This window comes from Ips typographus, linkage group LG8, assembly GCF_016097725.1.
Source record: "Ips typographus isolate SLU linkage group LG8, UJ_Ityp_2.0, whole genome shotgun sequence".
Lineage (NCBI taxonomy): Eukaryota > Metazoa > Arthropoda > Insecta > Coleoptera > Curculionidae > Ips > Ips typographus.
The window spans coordinates 3,004,961-3,025,642 of record NC_138429.1 but is presented as its reverse complement, the minus strand read 5'-3'; the positions used below and the strand labels follow the sequence as shown (position 1 = coordinate 3,025,642).

General features: G+C 32.5%; 6 protein-coding genes across 10 annotated transcripts; 2 read left to right on the top strand and 4 right to left on the bottom strand.

Annotated features, from left to right (window-relative positions):
* Window positions 1-112: 112 nt before the first annotated feature.
* Window positions 113-1,559, bottom strand: LOC145732991 (aldo-keto reductase family 1 member B1-like). The gene is made up of 6 exons (XM_081985573.1): window positions 1,400-1,559; window positions 1,144-1,343; window positions 940-1,090; window positions 639-886; window positions 323-583; window positions 113-262 (listed from the first exon to the last, which is right to left on the bottom strand). Exons 1-6 carry the CDS (start codon window positions 1,466-1,468, stop codon window positions 226-228), a joined length of 966 nt encoding a protein of 321 aa, XP_081841699.1. The 5' UTR covers window positions 1,469-1,559; the 3' UTR covers window positions 113-225.
* Window positions 1,560-2,033: 474 nt separating this feature from the next.
* On the bottom strand, window positions 2,034-3,996 carry LOC145732990 (aldo-keto reductase family 1 member B1-like). The gene is made up of 6 exons (XM_081985572.1): window positions 3,480-3,996; window positions 3,214-3,413; window positions 3,009-3,159; window positions 2,708-2,955; window positions 2,389-2,652; window positions 2,034-2,328 (listed from the first exon to the last, which is right to left on the bottom strand). Exons 1-6 carry the CDS (start codon window positions 3,546-3,548, stop codon window positions 2,292-2,294), a joined length of 969 nt encoding a protein of 322 aa, XP_081841698.1. The 5' UTR covers window positions 3,549-3,996; the 3' UTR covers window positions 2,034-2,291.
* Window positions 3,997-4,143: 147 nt separating this feature from the next.
* Window positions 4,144-7,302, bottom strand: LOC145732989 (aldo-keto reductase family 1 member B7-like). Of its 4 annotated transcripts, none has more exons than XR_014179104.1 (7): window positions 5,940-7,302; window positions 5,683-5,882; window positions 5,481-5,631; window positions 5,184-5,431; window positions 4,876-5,136; window positions 4,665-4,822; window positions 4,144-4,575 (listed from the first exon to the last, which is right to left on the bottom strand). XR_014179104.1 is itself a non-coding variant. In XM_081985571.1 (6 exons), the coding sequence occupies exons 1-6, from the start codon at window positions 6,006-6,008 to the stop codon at window positions 4,786-4,788; spliced, it is 966 nt and encodes a 321-aa protein (XP_081841697.1). In that variant the 5' UTR covers window positions 6,009-7,302; the 3' UTR covers window positions 4,144-4,785. The 4 variants fall into 4 exon arrangements, 2 of the variants coding, with proteins under 2 accessions (XP_081841697.1, XP_081841696.1); XR_014179103.1 differs by having other exon boundaries at window positions 4,665-4,817; XM_081985571.1 differs by having other exon boundaries at window positions 4,144-4,822.
* Window positions 7,303-7,447: 145 nt separating this feature from the next.
* Hpd (4-hydroxyphenylpyruvate dioxygenase) lies at window positions 7,448-9,457 on the bottom strand. Its single transcript, XM_081985564.1, has 11 exons — window positions 9,359-9,457; window positions 9,278-9,304; window positions 9,160-9,222; window positions 9,004-9,108; window positions 8,825-8,950; window positions 8,683-8,772; window positions 8,531-8,631; window positions 8,280-8,472; window positions 8,111-8,230; window positions 7,822-8,061; window positions 7,448-7,773 (listed from the first exon to the last, which is right to left on the bottom strand). Exons 1-11 carry the CDS (start codon window positions 9,359-9,361, stop codon window positions 7,699-7,701), a joined length of 1,143 nt encoding a protein of 380 aa, XP_081841690.1. The 5' UTR covers window positions 9,362-9,457; the 3' UTR covers window positions 7,448-7,698.
* A 1,872-nt stretch (window positions 9,458-11,329) lies between these two features.
* LOC145732995 (ras-related protein Rab-37-like) lies at window positions 11,330-12,996 on the top strand. Its single transcript, XM_081985576.1, has 6 exons — window positions 11,330-11,768; window positions 11,822-11,932; window positions 12,030-12,138; window positions 12,188-12,298; window positions 12,435-12,576; window positions 12,628-12,996. The coding sequence occupies exons 1-6, from the start codon at window positions 11,571-11,573 to the stop codon at window positions 12,755-12,757; spliced, it is 801 nt and encodes a 266-aa protein (XP_081841702.1). The 5' UTR covers window positions 11,330-11,570; the 3' UTR covers window positions 12,758-12,996.
* A 1,403-nt stretch (window positions 12,997-14,399) lies between these two features.
* LOC145732984 (uncharacterized) lies at window positions 14,400-20,284 on the top strand. Of its 2 annotated transcripts, none has more exons than XM_081985560.1 (5): window positions 14,400-14,555; window positions 15,892-16,305; window positions 16,361-17,042; window positions 17,143-17,369; window positions 17,723-20,284. In XM_081985560.1, the coding sequence occupies exons 2-5, from the start codon at window positions 15,940-15,942 to the stop codon at window positions 17,861-17,863; spliced, it is 1,416 nt and encodes a 471-aa protein (XP_081841686.1). In that variant the 5' UTR covers window positions 14,400-14,555; window positions 15,892-15,939; the 3' UTR covers window positions 17,864-20,284. The 2 variants fall into 2 exon arrangements, with proteins under 2 accessions (XP_081841686.1, XP_081841687.1); XM_081985561.1 differs by lacking the exon at window positions 14,400-14,555 and adding an exon at window positions 15,492-15,645.
* The last annotated feature ends 398 nt before the right edge of the window (window positions 20,285-20,682 follow it).

The window sequence follows — 20,682 nt, the reverse complement described above, 5'->3', positions numbered from 1 at the left end:
GAAATAACCCACTATCTTAATGATTTTGTTTTGAAAATTTTGAGATTTGGCTAGATTGGTCAAAATAACTTGCTGCTTTCTTGACAAACAGTGCTGTGATTTACGCAAATACTACACATAACTTATTTATTTTGTCATTTTTTATAACTTTAATTGCCTTTTTTAGGCTACAATTAATAACTTTTCTTAACTACATAACCATTTACTGTATAATCTTATTGTGCATTACTTGGGAAAGGGCCATTCTGGATGCTCGACTAATCTGAAATCAAAATTATAAATTAACTAAATTTCTCTTTAACTTGAGCAATGAATTGCTTACGCCGAACTAAATGAAAAATCACAAACTCTAGCAGGTTCCCCAATTTCTAATGCCTGTAAGTCTTTAATATCATCCTGATCTAGGGTAAAGTCAAACAAATTAATGTTATCTTTAACCCTTTTCGGTGTTACGCTCTTGGGTATCACCACAATATTTCTTTGTAGCAAGAATTTCAACGCTACATGTGCAGAGGTTTTCTTGTGTTTCTCTGCAATTCGCTTGATTGTAGCATCTTCCAAGATGTTTGGGACCTTTTTACTTCTATAAAGTGCTGTTTTGTTATATTTGCCGCAATTTGAACTCACCCAGTACTTACTCTATACCAAGTTTGGCATAAAACTTATCAATTGCTGGACTACCGAGTGGAGAATAAGCGACCACAACTATCCCATTGTCTTGGGCGAACTTTACTAATTCATTCTGTGGTAAGTATACGTGAAGTTCCACTTGCAGGGAAGCAGGTTTGATTCTAGCATTTTTGATTATCCGATCCACTTGTTTGATGTTGAAATTGGAAATTCCTATGGTTTTGGCCCTACCAGCATCAACTTGTTCTTCCATTTTCTACAATGTATTAAAATCAATTATGGTTTAGTTGGAATGTACTTGAAGCTTACTTTCCAAATCGCAATGTGATCTGTTGGTATAGTTTTCAATGGTTGGCTGAGGTCGGTTCTTGGTTCAGTTCCAACAGGAAAATGGATTAAATAAAGGTCTACATAAGATAACTGCAAGCTATCCAAAGACTTTTTAAGATATTCTTCAACCCTAGAATGAGTTAATTTTAGATTCCAGAAATTCGTTTTTTAGTTATACTATACTTCTCAGGGTTGACAGCTTCCATAGGCAATTTGGTGGTAATAAACAACTCATCACGTTTTAGTTTTCCAGACGAAATCCATTGGTTGATGACTCTTCCAATAACATGTTCATTCCGGTAGACAAAAGCGGTATCAATATGGCGGTAACCATTCTCCAGAGCTGTATTTAAGGCAATTTCAAGTTCTGCCTCTTCATTACACTGAAATGTTGTAAATTGTTACAACAAAAACATAACATTTTATTAATTAGATTTACCTGCCAAGTTCCAAGTCCAACAACAGGTATCTTGGAACCTCCTATTAATTCTAATGTTGGTACAGCCATATTTCTAACAATTTTCTGCACCAAATTGCTTGTATAGAACACAATTTTGTGCTGACTAACTTTAGATACGCGCAACAAGTATCATTAAATAACACTGTTCCTAATCTATGGTACTCATAATCAGAGATATAATTTTTGGCAAGTCATTCAGCTCGCACGTTATCAATGTCGTTATTGTGATTACAACAAATTAAAAAGTTGTAGGCATATTAGATGTAGAGAAAGTATAATTTTTTTATCTAAGAAACTCGATAAAATACTTGTTGAAGAAGGAAAGAGACTGTATTGAACGTTGGACAATATTCAAGTTGGGGTGAAGCTTGAAAACATCCCTAAAGTAATAATGTGCTACCAAACATTTCCAAAACTATTTGTCTAAATAACGAAGCATTCACTACAAATCATTTTTCATTAGAAACGAAGCAATTGCTTTTTCTTCTACCTTTCATTTCAAAGGAGTTGCTTTTGTTTCACTGTTATTTATGAGACCCATTATCATTCTAGGGTAATATAATGATGTCTAAGTAGTTCTAAAAAATGTGAAATACAGAAACTCAATTAAGAATGATTTTTAAAAAATTAAACTTATATTCAAGTCATTTTTATTTGCAAAAAACATTCTTAGTGTTTCACACTGAACTAATTTGTCACTAAACTGCACAACTGTTTATTTTAAATTTAGGTGTCCATGAATTGATGCAAATACTGCACATAACTTATTTATATGATCATTTTTTATAACTTCAAATTCCCATTTTTAGGCTACAATTAATAAAAACTTTTCTTAACTACATAACCATTTACTGTATAATCTTATTGTGCATTACTTGGGAAAGGGCCATTCTGGATGCTCGACTAATCTGAAATCAAAATTACAAATTAACAAAATTTCTCTTTAACTTAAGCAATGAATTGCTTACGCAGAACTAATTAATGAAAAATCACAAACTCTAGCAGGTTCCCCAATTTCTAATGCCTGTAAGTCTTTAATATCATCCTGATCTAGGGTAAAGTCAAACAAATTAATGTTATCTTTAACCCTTTTAGGTGTTACGCTCTTTGGTATCACCACAATATTTCTTTGTAGCAAGAATTTCAACGCTACATGCGCAGAGGTTTTCTTGTGTTTCTCTGCAATTCGCTTGATTGTAGCATCTTCCAAGATGTTTGGGACTTTTTTACTTCTATAAAGTGCTGTTTTGTTATATTTGCCGCGATTTGAACTCACCCAGTACTTACTCTGCACCAAGTTCGGCATAAACCTTACCAATTCCCGGACTACCGAGTGGAGAATAAGCGACCACAACTATCCCATTGTCTTGGGCGAACTTTACTAATTCATTCTGTGGTAAGTATACGTGAAGTTCCACTTGCAGGGAAGCAGGTTTGATTCTAGCATTTTTGATTATGCGGTCCACTTGTTTGATGTTGAAATTGGAAATTCCTATGGTTTTGGTCCTACCAGCATCAACTTGTTCTTCCATTTTCTACAATGTATTAAAATCAATTATGGTTTAGTTGGAATGTACTTGAAGCTTACTTTCCAAATTGCAATGTGATCTGTTGGTATAGTTTTCAATGGTTGGCTGAGGTCGGTTATTGGTTCAGTTCCAACAGGAAAATGGATTAAATAAAGGTCCACATAAGATAACTGCAAGCTATCCAAAGACTTTTTAAGATATTCTTCAACCCTAGAATGAGTTAGTTTTACAATCCAGAAAATCAGTTTGTTACTTACACTATACTTGTCAGGGTTAACAGCTTCCATAGGCAATTTGGTGGTAATAAACAACTCATCACGTTTTAGTTTACCAGACGAAATCCATTGGTTGATGACTCTTCCAATAACATGTTCATTCTGGTAGATAAAAGCGGTATCAATATGGCGGTAACCATTCTCCAGAGCTGTATTTAAGGCAGTTTCAAGTTCTGCCGCTTCAGTGCACTGAAATGTTGTAAATTTTTACATTTATTTTGTTTATATTTTTTACATTTTATTGGTTAGATTTACCTGCCAAGTTCCAAGTCCAACAACAGGAATCTTGGAATCTCCTATTAATTCTAATGTTGGTACACCCATATTTCTAGGAATGTTCTACTAAATTGATTGTATAGAACACAATTTTGTGTTGACTAACTTTAGATAAGCACAACAAGTATCTTTAAATAATAGTTCCTAATTTATGGTACTCATAATAAGAGATATAATGTTTAGCAAGTCATGATGTAAGTTTGATTACAACAAATTAATTACAATGTTGTCGGCATATTAGATGTAGAGAAAGTATAATTTTTTTATTTAGGAAACTAGATAAAATACTTGTTGAAGAAGGAAAGAGACTGTTGTGAACGTTGGACAATATTCAAGTTGGGGTGAAGCTTGAAAACTTCCCTAAAGTAATAATGTGCTGCCATGCTGCCAAACATTTCCAAAACTATTTGTCTAAATAACGAAGCATTCACTACAAATCATTATTCATTAGAAAGGAAGCAATTGCCTTTTCTACTACCTTTTATTTCAAAGGAGTTGCTTTTGTTGTTTTATTTATGAAATCCATTATCATTCTAGGGTGATATAAGTAGTTATATTCTTATGTTCAAGTAATTTTTATCAGCAGAAAACATTCTTTATCTGAGTGTTGATTTATATACAGGGTAGTTTCACACTCAAAAAATCTGTCACTAAACTGCACAACTGTTTATTTTAAATTTAGAATACTGGGTGTCCCTGAATTGATGGCACAAACTACTAGGAAAGATGCATTAAATCCCATTAATTGAAAAGTAAGGAAAGACGCTGGAAATCCAATGAAACACAATTTCAGCCGATAATTCGAAAATTCAGGGTATACTCCCTGAAATTTGCTGTGCAAGCAACTAATTAACTTTAAAATCCAGTGACGTACTGCATTTTATCCTTAAGAAAGTTTTACTTCACCTAAACTTACTTACTTTTTTACTTCCCCAAAAAAACCACACTGAAATGTAAGAAAAGTGGCTGGAAATGTAACTGGATAAAATGAAAACTGGGGGTGACGGCTATACTGTGTATTAGGTAAATTAACCTTAAAATCCAGGAACGTACTGCATATTATCCTCAAACAACCCTAAAATATAGTTTTTTGTGCAAACGGACAAAAAAAACATCAAAGAAAATCTGCGCCACTGCTTTATGCAAAATCAATCGATTATTTACACTAAAAAACTGCGTTTCTTTGAAAACTTTCTTGCATATGTTCTGTTTCTCTCTTTACAGTTTATGACACCAATTCAGGGTATATTACATATCAATAACGTACAGAAATTTAAAGTCTGCCTTATTTGGGAAAAGGCCACTCTGGATGATCGGCTAATCTGAAACCAGAAATTTACAAAAGTTGATAAATAATACTCAACTCTTTACTTACACAGAACTATATGAATAATCACAAACTCTACCACTTTCCCCAATGTCTAAAGCTGTTAAAGCTTCGACATCCTCTTCATCTAATGCAAAGTCAAACAAATTTATATTTTCTTTAATCCTTTTAACAGTTACGCTTTTAGGTATAACCACGATATTTTTTTGTATTAAAAACTTCAATGCTATTTGTGCGGAGGTTTTGTTGTGTTTATCAGCAATTCGTTTGATTGCAGCATCTTTTAAGATGTTTGGCACTTTTTTATTCCTAAAAAAAGTGTTTTTGTTTTGCAATTGCATGTAAGACTAACTTACTCTATGCCATATTTGGAATAAAAGTTTTCAATTCCCGGACTGCTAAGTGGTGAAAAAGCCACTACAACTATTCCATTGTCCTGAGCAAACTTGACTAATTCCTTCTGCTGTAAGTATACATGAACTTCCACTTGTAGGGAAACAGGTTTGATTCTGGCGTTTTTGATTATTCGTTCTATTTGTGTGATGTTGAAATTGGAAAGTCCTATTGTTTTTGTACGTCCAGCATCAACTTGTTCTTCCATTTTCTAAAACATGTCGAAATCAATGGATAGTTGGAACGCTGTCAAAACTTACTTTCCAAACGGCAATGTGATCCGTTGGTACCGTTTGTCGTGGTTGGTTGCGGTCGGTTCTTGGTAGGGTTCCAACAGGGAAATGAACTAAATAAAGATCAACATAATCTAACTGCAAGTTGGTAAGAGACTTTTTAATGTATGGTTCAACCCTAGAAGATATTTGTGAGAAATGTTTTTGAAATTTTCATGAAGTAACAGACCTGTCAGGGTTGACTGCTTCCATTGGGAGTTTAGTAGTAATAAATAAATCTTCTCGTTTTAGTTTACCGGACGAAATCCACTCGTTGATAACTTTTCCGATAACATGTTCGTTCAGGTAGGCATATGCGGCATCAATATGTCGGTAACCATTTTCCAGAGATGTATTTACAGCAACTTTAAGTTCTGCTTCATTACTACACTTAAAAATCACAGAAACTTTCAGTCTGAGATATTGTAAAATCAATGTTACTGTTACCTGCCAAGTTCCCAGACCAACTACAGGAATCTTATAACCTCCCAGCAATTCCAATGTTGGCACAACCATTTTCTAGTGATACACACGAATAATTAGTGTTGAACACAATTGTGTGTTGGCTGGGCTCGGAAACGTTTAGCAACAATAATTATATACTCTTCCTAATCAATTAAAATAACCATATTTCATACATAATAGTACACTTATAATGTTACTCTAGAACACTGTCTAAAAAAATATGGCATTAATCTATTTAGACACTTACTAGCTTATTTAAATAACGAAAAAATAATGCAACCAAAAAATACAAAATTACATTTACAGGAATCAAAAATGATTGATAAACGTTTTGAAGCTGACTGGCCTCTTCATCAGTTAGTGCAATCTACAAAATAGTTGATAAAAAGTCAGATAGGTATTGTCCGTTAAGATGGAAATAAAACTAACAAAATTTGTACAAACAAAAAAAGATCAAATAAAGAAGAAAACATAAGGAATATTAATAACTTGGCACATAAGAGATACTAATTTTATTTAAAAAATGTATTACGATCAAAATTAGGCATGACATTAATGTACAAAGTACAGGTGTCAGTACAAAGTGTCTCAAATTCGATGGTTTCGTTGGTATTTCCAAAAGTAGCAATAAAGGTAGATCAATGCGGCTTTCGCAAACTTGTGCCCGATTTTTGTGAAAGGAACAATGCAGAAGTGGAACAGTTGACACAGTTTTCAAGAAATATTTTCCTGAGGAGGCCTTTTAGGGCCAAAGTGCCCTAATGCAATCTAGTAAAGAGTGAAGTTTCCTTAAAATTTCCCCTTTTACACTTTTTTCAAATTTTTCCAAATAACCGAGTTAAGCTTGGCTGAATTTCGAAGATTATTATTTTGTTTTTCAAAAAAATGCGGTTTTATGTTCAACCCGGCTTTGACAATGTTTATGACTTTTAACGACTTATTTTTTAAGATCACGTGACATTTCCGCTATTTTGACATGTTTTAATTGTCTTATTCCAACCAGTGTTTTTAAGGTCACGTGGTTTCTTCCACGGTCATTTTAATTTGCCTTTATCTAAAATTTTTTACTTTTCTGTTCTGTCAAAGTCACGTGACACACGCATTCACAATAATTCCGCCATTTTGATCGTTTTTTTGGTGAAGTTACCCACGTGTTTTCTAGATCACGTGGCACGTTGTGCAACATTTACATCTTATTTGACACATTATGTATGGGTTTTAATACGTCGATGGATAGCCAATGAAATGGACTTTCCAATTAATGTTTTCTGTTTCAATTTTCATGCACTGTTTTGTTTCAACCTAAATTACCTTCCCTCCAATGTTGACTGACGTGGTAAACACTTTAGTATGTCGATGGATAGTCAATAAAATGGGCTTTGTAAAAATATGACTTTTTTGCCCACTAGTGATAGTTTATAATTACGTAGATTAACATTATTTTTGCATTACAAACGTAATTTATGTTTCACATAAATTAAAACAAAAGATAAGAAAAACATATAATATGTATTAAAAAAAAACTTATTTGAAAACGTAACCTATTTTCAATGCTCATGACTTTAATACCCCAATTATGCCTAATAACAACCCTTTTACCAGTATCAACTAACAATAATTATTATAATCCTGTAAAAAATAATATTTGCTTATTCTAATAACACAATTCTGTTTTACCTAGACTGATCATTGTAACGTACTGTTGGTGATATTTAAAATACAAAAATAGAACTAAAAAAGCTTACAAATTACCTCTCTTCTCCTGCTCAATCTCAATAGCTTCAAATAAGGCTTTGAAGTTGCCAGCTCCAAATCCCTACAAAACCCTCAATAGTTACTAAATAAACAACAAATTATTACTCACATTGTGGTTCCTCCTCTGGATAACTTCCAGAAACAATGTAGGCCGGTCCTGCATGTTTTTGGTGAAAATTTGCAGCAAATAACCGTTTTCGTCGTAATCGATCAGGATCTTAAGCTCCTCCAACACTTTCAATTCTTCCTCAATCTTCACCCGGCTTTTGCTAAGATTCTTGCGAAGAATCTCGTAGTATGAAGGAGGGACTTCAAGAAATTCCACTCCGCGTGATTTCAGATGTTTTACCTTTAAAATGTTTTGTCAAAATATGTTTTTAAACAAAAAAGTTTCTTACCGAAGTAATAATATCGGTGGTGTTCAATGCAATATGTTGTACTCCAGGTCCTCCGTAGTAGTCCACATACTCTTGAATTTGGCTCTTTTTCTTGCCAGGAGCTGGTTCATTAATAGGAATCTGTAAGAGTCGGTAGTACCAGGCTTTTTGTGAATATGTAAGTCAATACCTTGACATTTTCTTCCCAATTGGCCATAACGGTGCTCCTTAATGCTGAGTACTCTGTATGTAACTGTTTGTCATCAACAGACCAAAATCTGTGGAATTGTAGTACGTTTTCGTACCATTCTACCACAGAGTCCATCTCTCCATCCGGTTGATTTCCCACGACATGATCGATGAAATCTAGTTTAGCCGGTGGTCTAAAAGTACAAAAATTTGTTCTACATAATATATTAGGATTATTCCAGCTAGGTTTACAATTTTTCACTGAGAATGTCATGTGGTACTGCCACAAATCCTGGTAAAAAAGCTCCTTGATAAAGGGATCGATCAATAAAAGTATGTACAGTATCTCCAAACTAAAATTTGTACAAATAATTTACAAGATTGAGGATTTTAACCCAACTTACCGTTTGAATAGTAGCAAATCTGACTGTCCCATTAAAATCAGACTCAATAGTAATGTCCCTTACAACTTTAGCTCCCTTTTGTCTTGCATGCTAGAACAGGCGTAATGAAATATGTTAATTTTGTAAATACTCATCAATTTACCTCTACAACCCCTTCCAAATTTTCAACAGTAAAAGCAATACATTTCACTCCATCCCCATGTTTTCCTAAATGATCATTGAAGTCAACTTCTGCACCTCCATATGCGGATGTAAAAACAATAGTTATCTGTAATTAAGATTTATTTTTTAAATATTTCAGCGTAATAGGAAAATTATTACCTGATTTTGGCGAACCACATGAGAAGCAAATTTTCTTTCACCTGTCTCTAAGCCTTTGTAGGCCAAAGGGGTGAAACCCAATCGAGTTATGTAGTAACTAGCAGCCTAAAATTAAACTTTTAGTATATTTAAGTTAATGATTATTTAAAATAATACCTGTTTGGCATTACCGACATAGAATTCCAAGTAGTCAAAGGCGAGGAATTTTCCATTAGTGGGCTGAAACAGTAATTATATTGTAATTCCACTGTTAATTAAATAATTTGCACATTACCTTGCGCCCTTTGTCAATGTATGATGTCTGGAACAATCACTTGATTAACAAAAATTTAACGAGAAAAATTAATACACTTACCATAGCATTATTTCACTTTAATCACTGAAATAATTTTTCAGATGTGTGATCGTGGCTTTTTATAGGTTGAGCAAAAGAGGCTCGACCACTTTTTCTGATTGTCACACCACCTTATTAATACGCAAATGTCTATTCTAATTTTTTGCGGAGATTATTGTAAATTCCATAAACATGTTTTGTTAATCGATATAATTTATTACGCAGGTAACAACTATAAACAACTTGATAGTTAAAACGCATTTGTTGTGTTTTTTTAGATTTTTACTGTTTTTTTAAGTTTTTTAGTAAATCAGATGCGTATATGGGGTATAATTTATATCTTTTCTCTCACTTTTGTGATTTTTCGAAAATTGCTATTTGGAACTGGATATTTCTTCTCTTACTGTAATGTTTTCTTTGTTTTTTCAGCCCTGCAGAAGACCTCGATGTTCGAAACGTCGGTACATAATCTTAATTAGTGACTTAAAAAACTACAACAAATTTCAGTTTACTCTTTGTTAAATGTTTCAGCTTAGTTAAGTCAGAAATTATTTTAGAACCACATATTCATTAAAAATTGATTGAAGTATGCAATGATACTAAAAAATACAAATAATAAAGTCCATCAAAAAAATCAACGATCTTCTAAGCAATTCACTACCATATTGCATCATCTAACAGTTCTTGTAGTAAAATAGTACACTATTCTTAGATCTTTTCGATTCATTCATGCTTTGTGGCTGATGCAATATTTACAAAATATTACCAGTTAATACACTATCAATTTTTATTTTATTTGCATTTTTAGAGACAATGTTGTCAAGAAACTGAACATAATTCTACTGATTTGACTTAATATGTTTCTAACTTTTCCTTTGATGATTTAAAGGTTGCAACACTTTACATTCAATTAGTCGGTCTGGATCATTCAATTTTTGAGCAGGCTCATCTGATATCATAAGATAATTCTTGTTTTTATTGACCATAAAACCAGTTTCTTTAATTTTCTTACAAAGAATTGATTCTCTTTCCAGAATGTCTCAGTTACTAGAAAAAATTCAACGATTTACTCGAAAAACGTTCATAAATAACAATAAAAGCTATAAAGGTATATCTTATATATGCTTGCATAGAAAATAGCACTAACAAATTATTTCCGAATGAAAACCATTTAATTCCATGTATTTACCCATGGATTTGGATTTTAGGCATTTTTCGGTACATTTGGGTATGGAATTCCAAGAAGTTTTGGTATAATATTATTGAAATGCTTTTTTCCACGAGTGACTTTGAAACTACCCCATGTACGCTTCCATTTAAAAGCAGAAAGTGGTTATTCAATTTTTTTTTAATTTTCTGCACAAATTCACCAAATTGAAATTCACGACCATTTACAAACATTTTATACAGTTCCAGAGGTCTTAAAAATGTGTTTTCAATTTTAAAATAACGGTTTTACTCTAAACTAACTCCTTTAAAAGGTTTTTTCATGATTTCAATGGTTTGAGACAATAAAATAGGCACAAAATTACCAAATTACAATTTACTATCATTTGCAAGCCTTTCACGTTGCTCCAGACGTCTTAAAAATGGTTTTTCAATTTCAAAATATCGGTTTTTCAATAGAAGATTTTTCATTTTCAAAGACTGTTTAGAAAGGTCTTTTTAGGTTTTCAGTGGCCTGAGAATAAAATTGGCACAAAATCACCAAATTGGAATTCACGACCATTTACAAACCTTTTATACAGTTCCAGAGGTCTTAAAAATGTGTTTCCATTCGCTTTTTATTGTGTGTCACATTGTGCAAAAATTTGTAATGGTAATAATACGCAAAAGGTGTTAATAACACTAATAAAATAATGAACAAAAAGTTTCAATAAAATATTAATACTCGTACGTGACTTTAACTTATCCCACAGGAATCTAAGTTTCACTTATTGATCCAAAGCGTCTTCTCTCTCTTTCCATCATATAACGTCATGACCCAATTTTATCAGTGCTTCCTTGTTATCGACACTAACTCCAGCTGCTAAAAGCCTATTACTGTTTACCTTCTAAAAATGTGCAGATTTTTTAATTACCCAAACATTTTAATTGAAAAGTGATATTGGATAGTGGAAATCAGGTCGGTTTTGCCAACATATGGTTCAGACAACGTTCATTTTGTGCCATGAAGTTGTGAAGCTAAGAATTTGGGAAATATCCAAGTTTTATGCAGGAATAGTGCAATATAATGTCTGCAACAGATGACTTTATTGATGATGACGTTTTTGAGATGCAGGAAGAGACCTTAAGCAAAAAGTTAGATGTTGATCTGAATTCCAAGAGTAAAGTTTCTCCAACCGGTTATAGAGGCTATCAACCACCTGATGAAGTTATTAATTTATGCAGGACTAATGTTTTAGATGATGTAGATGTTCCTATTCACAAGGCAAGTCATAATATACTCGTTTGAATGTAAATGTAGGTTATTTGGTCTTTCAGACTATTTTGCTAGGAGATAGTGGCGTGGGTAAAACATCTTTTTTGGTCAAATTTGATACTGGACGTTTTGAACCCTGCAAATTTTCAGCCACTGTTGGAATAGGATTTACCGTAAGTTAAAACAACGCTACCAGCAAAAATAGTCTTAAATTTCTATTCAGAGTAGTTTTACTATCTTTGCACTAAAAGAGACTGTTAACCCATTTAGACCAAACTGGTGGAAGCTGATGATATTAAGGTAAAGTTACAAATATGGGACACGGCTGGCCAAGAAAGATTTCGATGTGTTACCCATGCATATTATAGGGATGCACATGGTAAGCTAAACTCAACACAAATTCGTTGTAAAACTAATTATTGTTGCAGCATTGCTGTTACTTTATGATGTTACCAGCAAGAAGAGTTTTGACAATATAAGGGCGTGGCTGGGAGAAATACGAGAATACGCACAAGATGATGTTGTTATTTTGTTAATAGGTAAAGTATTGTTGAATTATTGTAATCATTCAGACAGGTTGGGTAAGTTTTCATGCCTGTAGAACTTTAAAATTTCCATACAAGTTATGTTACTTTAAAATGGTAATTTATTCATGTCCAGTTTGTAATGTTGTAGGCAATAAAGCTGACTGTAACAGTGAACGAGCAATAAGACGTGAAGAAGGTGAAAGACTGGCCAGGGAGTATAATGTGACTTTTATTGAAGCCTCAGCGAAAACTGGTCAAAATGTTGAGCTTGCCTTTATTGCAATTGCAAAGTGAGTAATTTTTTAAAAGTAAACAAACTTATAATTTTTTAATCTTTTCAGAGAACTGAAAAGTCGACATAACATTGACAATAAAACGGATCCAAATCGGTTTAATGTACAAGACTATGTAAGAGAACAAACCGAGCATACTTCGGATAACCAGCAGTGCTCTCAGTGCACTTATACCTAGTCAAAGAACTACAAAATATGATTTTTACAGGTATAAAAGTCAATCCAGCAAAAATCGTTCATATCCAAAATTTACATTTATATTTAGAGAATAATGATGCCTAAATAAAAGTATATTAAAAATCTATTAAATTATAAACATTTGTGAGAATTGGGTTTACTGAAAAGTCTGGTTTAGATGTGGAAATATTAATGGACTTAATAATATTTTGATCTAATAAAATCGTACTATGAATGTTAGTAGTTGTTTTAATTCACCTTTAATGGGTTTAAACCACATATCAAAGCACACTAAAAAGAAAATTGAAAAAATAAAATGCATAAACTCAAGAAGAGACAGACACACACAGATGTTTTGGCATATTGAAAATTGACTACATGACTGCAAAAAATGGTCCAATAAGATAATTTTCATAAAATTTAAACGTTTTTGTCTTGAAAATTGATTATAAGATGACTGCAAATGCCCAATAAAGGCAATTTCCATGAAATCTAACTGTATTCCAACCTTTTGGACTTAATAATTGGCTAACAAAACTGCAAACTAAATATTATATTAAGAAATAATAGCAAACATAAATAGATATTTAAATAATTATTTTAACAAAAAATGTTTAAAGAAGAGTTTATTAAAAATTAAATCTACATTTTTGCCACCAATATCACAGTTTTCAGGTTAAAATAGCATGTTATCGTCTTTATAAACTTTTCTAGACAATTTTAAGATTTTTTGTATAAATCAAAAATCCGATGCTGTTATGTCTGTTGAACAAGGTGGCCTAAAAAATAGTCCAAAAAAAAACACACGGTAAAAAAAACTGTGCTACTAGCGCCATCTATCAACAGGCGTATGAACCTTAACCATTGTCACGTTTGTCACGCTCTGTAAACTGTAAAGGTGTCTGTAATCTGTATTAAGTAGAAAGGCAACAATGCTTGTTTGTTGGTTATTGCCTTTACATTTTGTAATATTTCTGTAATATTCCATTAACGAACATTCCTCATATGAGAATCAAAATAAAAATCTGCTAGACAGTTTATTACTGCCATTGTCTACAAGTAAAGCTCGGCTTGTTGTCTCTCAATAAATGACAAAAACTTGGCAACATGGCAATGCAAACTAACCTTATTTTTTTATTTATCAATATTTATCATATCTAGAGTAGAATAATTTAAATATGACAAAAACCTGAATGAACAATGAATATTTGGGTTTGTATTACAGTTCATTTGACAAAAAAACAATTATTTGACTTCTAAAAATACCAAGAATCCCTAAAGAACCAACGTTTGATATTCCATGAATTTCCAAAGTAAAATAACAGCCGCCATGATTAAATACACCGACTGCCATAAGGTCTTCGAACATTGACAAATTTTCACTGTTCGTACAGCTTTACGAGGCACTTGCAATTGAAATAAACTCACCTACATTTATGCCGCATTAATGAAAAACAATTTCCTGATATTATTTCCTCACATCCAAAATCGAAATTCCCTAAATCATAGGTTAAATTCGAACTGTTATCGAATCGCCATGTGCTAGGAAAAACGACATGTTTTGCCGTCTCACCTCGCGGCCAATCGAATGGCCGTCTTGCGGTCACGTGATCTGCTGCCACCAATCAGCGCGGCCGATTTTAAATTCTCTCTTCGTTCTTCGTCTAAACAGCAATTTTTGTATACAAGAGTCGTGTTCGGGTGTATTGGACAATGCTGTCAGTGTTTAAAATGAGTTTTGTCTAAAAATTCAATGAAATTTGAATAGACAGGCATAAACAGTTTATCAGAATCAGCCCGTAAGTTTGCTTTTTACCTTTAGAAGTTAATTGTGTGCAGAGTAATACTGAAAGATTCGTAAAAATGCAGATCAAAATTGTTTGTCTGGGACTTGTGTTTTGTTTTCAAAGGTTTTTAAACGTTTCCCTCGCTTTCAATAGTAATTCTCACTTGGTTATCGTACCTAATACATCAAATATTATAATTATTGTAGTTTTATTGTTGTAGAACAGTCTAAAACGGTTAAAATAGCCGGTCTCAGAAAGTGTCATAACAGCACTCATTTTAGTACCTTCCATGCATTTTGCCCCCGTAATAAAAAGGGCAATCCTTTGTTCTTGATGTAGAATAGTTAGTTACCGAGTTAAAATCGACTAAAAAGGCAGAAAACACAGTAAAAAGTCATTTTATTCTGTGATAACGTGTTATTGGCGGGAATTCGTATCAAGGTCACGACACTGGTTTGGTAATACTTTTCTCTCAAATCCCGCCATTTTTCTTTAGGAACCAAAACCTCAATTTATACTTAACCTCTCAAAGTCTCAAATATATTTTCGTGTTTTTAGTTTTAAACTTACTTTAAGTAAGGAAAAATCTGTATATTTTTGTTAATTAGGTGTTTTATGAATGAATGTTTCTCTTTTTAATGTTTAGTAACAAGTTGGGTTTATTAGAATATGCAGATACCTACAGGGTGTACGAAAAATGCTATCACAATGTTCTTAAGTGGTTAATGTCAAAAACAGAGTGTCAAAAGTACAATTTAGTTTCAATTTTTGTAAATAATGTTTTTCATAATTAGTGTATTGCTTCAAAGCTTGGCTAAGGAAAAAGGGCGATTTTGTAGGGTGAATAATCAAAATCTAATTTTTAAGGTTTAGAGGGTACATTACACATATTAAAAAGGCCCTAACTTTTTTGAGACTCTCTGTATTTATTTCTAAATTAAAACAACTTAATCTCTAAGGTATTTTACCCAAAAAAGGTATACCTGGTAAGAGTTGATTTTTTTTTAAAGCAATATGCTAATTATTAACAAAATACATAGGTACAACTAATTCTAAATTGTTCATTAGACTCTGTATCTCTGACTTCTACTTTTGGACTAAAGTAAGTTGAGTTAGATCATTTAAGCTTGAAGAACATTTTGTGGTAGCATTTTTTCCACACATTTCACTTTTTAGGGACACCTTGTATAAATAAAATTTACACTTATAACCCAACCTTGGAAATGGTAATTATTTGCTTATAATAAAGTTATTGTATATTAAAATTCTTTAGGGTAACAACTTCAAATTGTGATTTAATTAACCAAATATTGTGTTACATAATTGAAACTTACTGTTTTTTTTCCAGAATTACCCCTATTCACACAGAGTGATTTTCAAATTTAAAATCATCACCATGTCAACTGTAATGGATATGTTCCTGAACACCTCAGATTCACTGCCTTTCCCTGACAATTTAGATATAGATATAAAGTCTGACATGGACATGCTAGTCGGTGGTCATAATGACTTTTCTGGCTTCAATTTCAACAGTCTAGAACCCCTGCAATTTGAAGAATCCCGAGATACAAAATGGATTAACTCAAACTCCAATCAGTCATTTCTTGATTTCAACGGAGAGGACGGTCCTACTATGGTGAATCCTAATGCAGTTTTGCCTGTCATGACTTTGGCGTCCAGCATAGGCCGAAGTCCATCACCAGCTTTGAGGGAGAGCCATTTGACTTTTTCACCGGCTACTATAAAAATTGCGTCTATCAGGGTAAGACTCAAGTTATTTAAAACGTTTTGGGTTTAATGCATTTTTTTATATTAAGGCTAATCCGAATGTTGTTAAACAAGATCTACTAAATCGTCTGGAAGGTATTGAGTCTATACAGAAAAAGAAAACTCAAACCACAACTACTGCCGTAATAAAATCTGTTTCTAAAGTTACACCAATCTTAGCAAAGTCGAGTTTAAAACCAATTACAATTCGTAGCGCTCAATCCAGTCCGACTTTTGTGATAAAAAATGCCCTAGGTCAAGTGACTACTCCTGTGATAACTCAGGTGAATAGTGCTATGACTATAAGGACAATTCCTACAACAGTTGTCTCTCAAATGGTACAAAGAAAAAGTTTAGTCAACCTACAGAAAAAGGAGGATACCCCGGACATGCGACCATATCCAAAACCCGCATACAGCTATTCATGCCTAATTGCAATGGCATTAAAAAACAGCAAAACAGGATCGTTGCCTGTCTCTGAAATATACAGTTTTATGTGTAAACATTTTCCGTACTTTAAAACGGCTCCTAGTGGCTGGAAAAATTCGGTTAGGCATAATCTGTCGTTGAATAAATGTTTTGAAAAAATCGAAAAACCAGCTTTAAATGGACAACAGAGAAAAGGTTGTTTATGGGCAATGAATCCCGCGAAAATCACCAAAATGGATGAGGAGGTTCAAAAGTGGTCCAGGAAGGATCCCAACGCTATTAAAAAAGCTATGGTCAATCCAGGTGAGTTTTGGTACTAGAAAGTTGATTAAAACTATTTTTCTGTTGTGTAAAATGTTTTTTTCATTCTTACCTGTTTGATAATACAAAAAAAAATATTTAGAACACTTGGAAGCCTTGGAAAAAGGAGAATTGAAGTTTTCTTGTTCGTTCGACGATGAAGAAGGTGAACAGTTTGGAGATTCCTGCGGATCAGTGGAAAACAGTGAAGGTTCCGATTCGGACATGGACGTTCCCGATGAAATAGAGGAAAAGGCTGAAATTTTTGTTGGGGAAACCCAAATACAGTATATCCAAATTAATAACGACCAAATAGAAGAATTCGAAGAGGTATTTTACATTAATGAATTATTTCAGTAGACAATATCAGTTGTACATATTTTGTAGAAATAAATATTAAAAGATTAAAACATGTTGCATATTTAACTTGTATGGCTTGGGTGTTTTAGTTTAGACTTTTGGGATTACTAACAAGAAAAAAGTGATATTTTAGAAAACAGCAAATAGTGCTTTTTTTGAGTGAGTTTCAATTGTTTGACTGTCTTCTGGAACAACTGTCTGGTAATTCGACCACATAATTCTGTATGGAGCTAAATAAAACCATTAAAACAACTAGATTACTCAAACTTACCCTGTTCATTTTTCTATTCGTTAGTATTCTACTATTTTCTTCATAATTTTAGATTAAACAAGACTACGACCAGGAACTAGAAGAAGGCAAAGAACTGCTCCGAGTAGAAATGGAACTAGCTCGGAAAGAATTGGATTTTGAAAGAACCCTCAACAACAAAAGAAGACGTACGTTAATGGTGCAGGACGCTTAAGCAGCCACCTTTTTAAATACAGTGTGAAGTAAGATGCATTTTGTTTAGATTTCACCAAAATTTGTAAATATGCCTTGGGACGTTCAACGTTCCATGTTTTATTAACGAAATTTATTTTTTTCTCGTGAAATTGGATGATTGTTTCAATTTTTATGTATTTACATCCAGTGGGAAACAAATTAGAAGCTGTGTGAGAGAGGTGATACTAATTATGTGTATACTGTTACATACGTTTTTATGCTCGAAATCTGATGAGTAGTAAGCTAGGGAAAAGTGTAGTAAATAGTAGCAAATTTTGTCAAAGACTGTCACTTTTCGTTATAAACGCGGTGGTTGTAGTGTAATTTTTACTTATTATATTTTTACATAAGTTTTTTTAAACCACCTGTTTATTTTGTGATTTTTTTCCTACAAGTAGTTTTTACAGGCTTTTAGCATTGAGAGTCGTTTGAGTAAAAGTGCAATTAATTGATATGTTTTTTATGTAAAAACCGACAACATTACTTAATATTAAACATGATTAAGGTATTTTCTGCAGTTCTTATAATGTTTTTACATTTTTTAAAATTTAAACTTACTTATCTGTTAAAAAGCTGTAACTTTCTACATTGTCTTTGCATTTGAAAGAAAATTGTTTTTTTCTAAAAATTACTTAATGGTCGATTGACATATAATTAAGGTTTCACATCCTTGATTTGATTTTAGCGAAAAATTACAAATTACAAGTTTTGTAGATATCTGTTTGATTTGAGTAACCAACCGTAATTATGATTTTTTCAAATAGGATGTCCGGAAAAATATCGATCTATCCCGAAAATGGATATAATAGTGTTCAATCTTGAATTAAGCCACATCAGCAGGTTCATATCTGTCATTCAAATGCCGTTGTATGAAGCTCCATGTTTGATAAGATCTTACAGGGTGTCCAACGACAGTGAATAAAACTTGAAACTGTTTACACAAATTGTTTTCTCACTTTAATTGTCTCTAGACACCCTGTATGATATTATATCGGTCAAGGGAGTTAAAATTTGAATTCGGATCAATCGATATTAATTGAGGGCCAAAAACGTCCGGAGATATAGGCCTGAAAAAAAATTAGTATATTGGAGACTACTTGAAAATGTAACTTTTTTGTTCTCGCTGCTTTCTCACCCTGTATAGTACAGTTATAGTGCACTAAAAGTTAAAGTGTTTCCTATCAGCCAAAAGCTAATAAATGAAGCTCAATGTTAGTCCAAACTTCTGTTTCGAAATGGCGCGGATTTAAAAATTACCCAAAAAAATCACTGTCCCGGTTGAGGTGGTGCTTACAGTATTTATAAAATTCGTATTTTGTAACTTTTTTAAAAAAATCAAAAATAAAGGGTGGTCAAAAAACAAGAAGTGTGTACAGATTGTAAAACTTTGACTTTAGATTGGACAGAGCTAAATCTGATAAAAATATAGGAGAGAGGTATTTTTAATTTAATTGGTAATTTTTCTTCAGGTCTTGATCAATTTTTGGTAAGTTGGTCGCTGGTGGTTCAAAATTGTGTTTACAGCTAAATTAATATGAATTTGGCGGTACTATAATATTTGATTTCATTATAATATGTATTTTTTAATCTATTTTTACATTAAGAATGTTATTTTTTATAAAATTTGATATCAATAACATGAGGGTACCACTAAATTCGTATAAGCACAATTTCATTCTTGTAAGGACTTTTATGAAGACTGTGTTAATTTTACGTACTTTTTTAGTGTTTATTTTGAATTATAAAATGTATTTTAATGTTTGATGGGTTGAGTTTGGCACACATACTCTATCCTTCAAACCCATTTCAGTTAAGTTTTTACATTATTTTTTCCTTCTTTCTTAAAGCTGTTTTATGAAGATATTTATGAATGTTTCCCCAGAGTTTAAGGACAGCTTAGATAAGTTTAGTTTAGACTGTCACATTCAAACCTCCACTTAGCTTAAGTTGTACTTAAAATCGACTTGTTCATATCGAGGAAACACTGTTTTTTTTTTACAGTGATTAATTGTAAAAGCAACTGTCAGCGACCAGTTTAACCCTTTATTGGAATTGTTTAAACGTCGACTGATTATAAGTTAGACCTAAACTATTATTATTGCCACAAAAAGGTGTTTAAAGTGTAATTGTCTGCAATATTCCTGCTGTTTAAAACTATTGTCACATTAATGTTGGTTTGATGAATAGTGTGGAAGTAAATTTCTTTTGAAATTATATTAGCGAATGTAAATATTACGTTTAACTTTATACAAGAGAAAATCAATTGTGATTCATTTCTTAGCAGTATGAACTAGAAATGATTTCCCACTCTAATTTGTATTGTGAGGTTAGGTGTAAGTCCGATGTACAAAGTAATAGTATGTAAGGTGATTCTACTTAATAAAATGTGATTTTTGTAAAAGTACTTTGTTATTACCTTATCGTAATAATTGCATGACAAAGATACATAATGAACGATCCACACAATGAAACAAAATTATGTTTTAAAGAAATTACATAAGTATTCCACTTTTTACAGGAAATAAAATGTCAAGGAAGCGCAAAGTGCTTTAACCGTAAGAATTCGCACTTTCCATCCTTTATTATAATCGTTTGATTAGAACAGCTTGATTTTTAATTAATAAATACTTCATAAAGGAATATATAAAAGCCTGTTCAAACTTTTTTCTACAGGTACCATCAAATAACGAAGGTATCTTATTAATGCGTAAACTCTCCACTTTACCGGTTTGAATGACTGGTTCCACATGGGTTCCACAAACTTTATCAAGTTTGTGGTTGTCTCTCTCTATTCTCAGG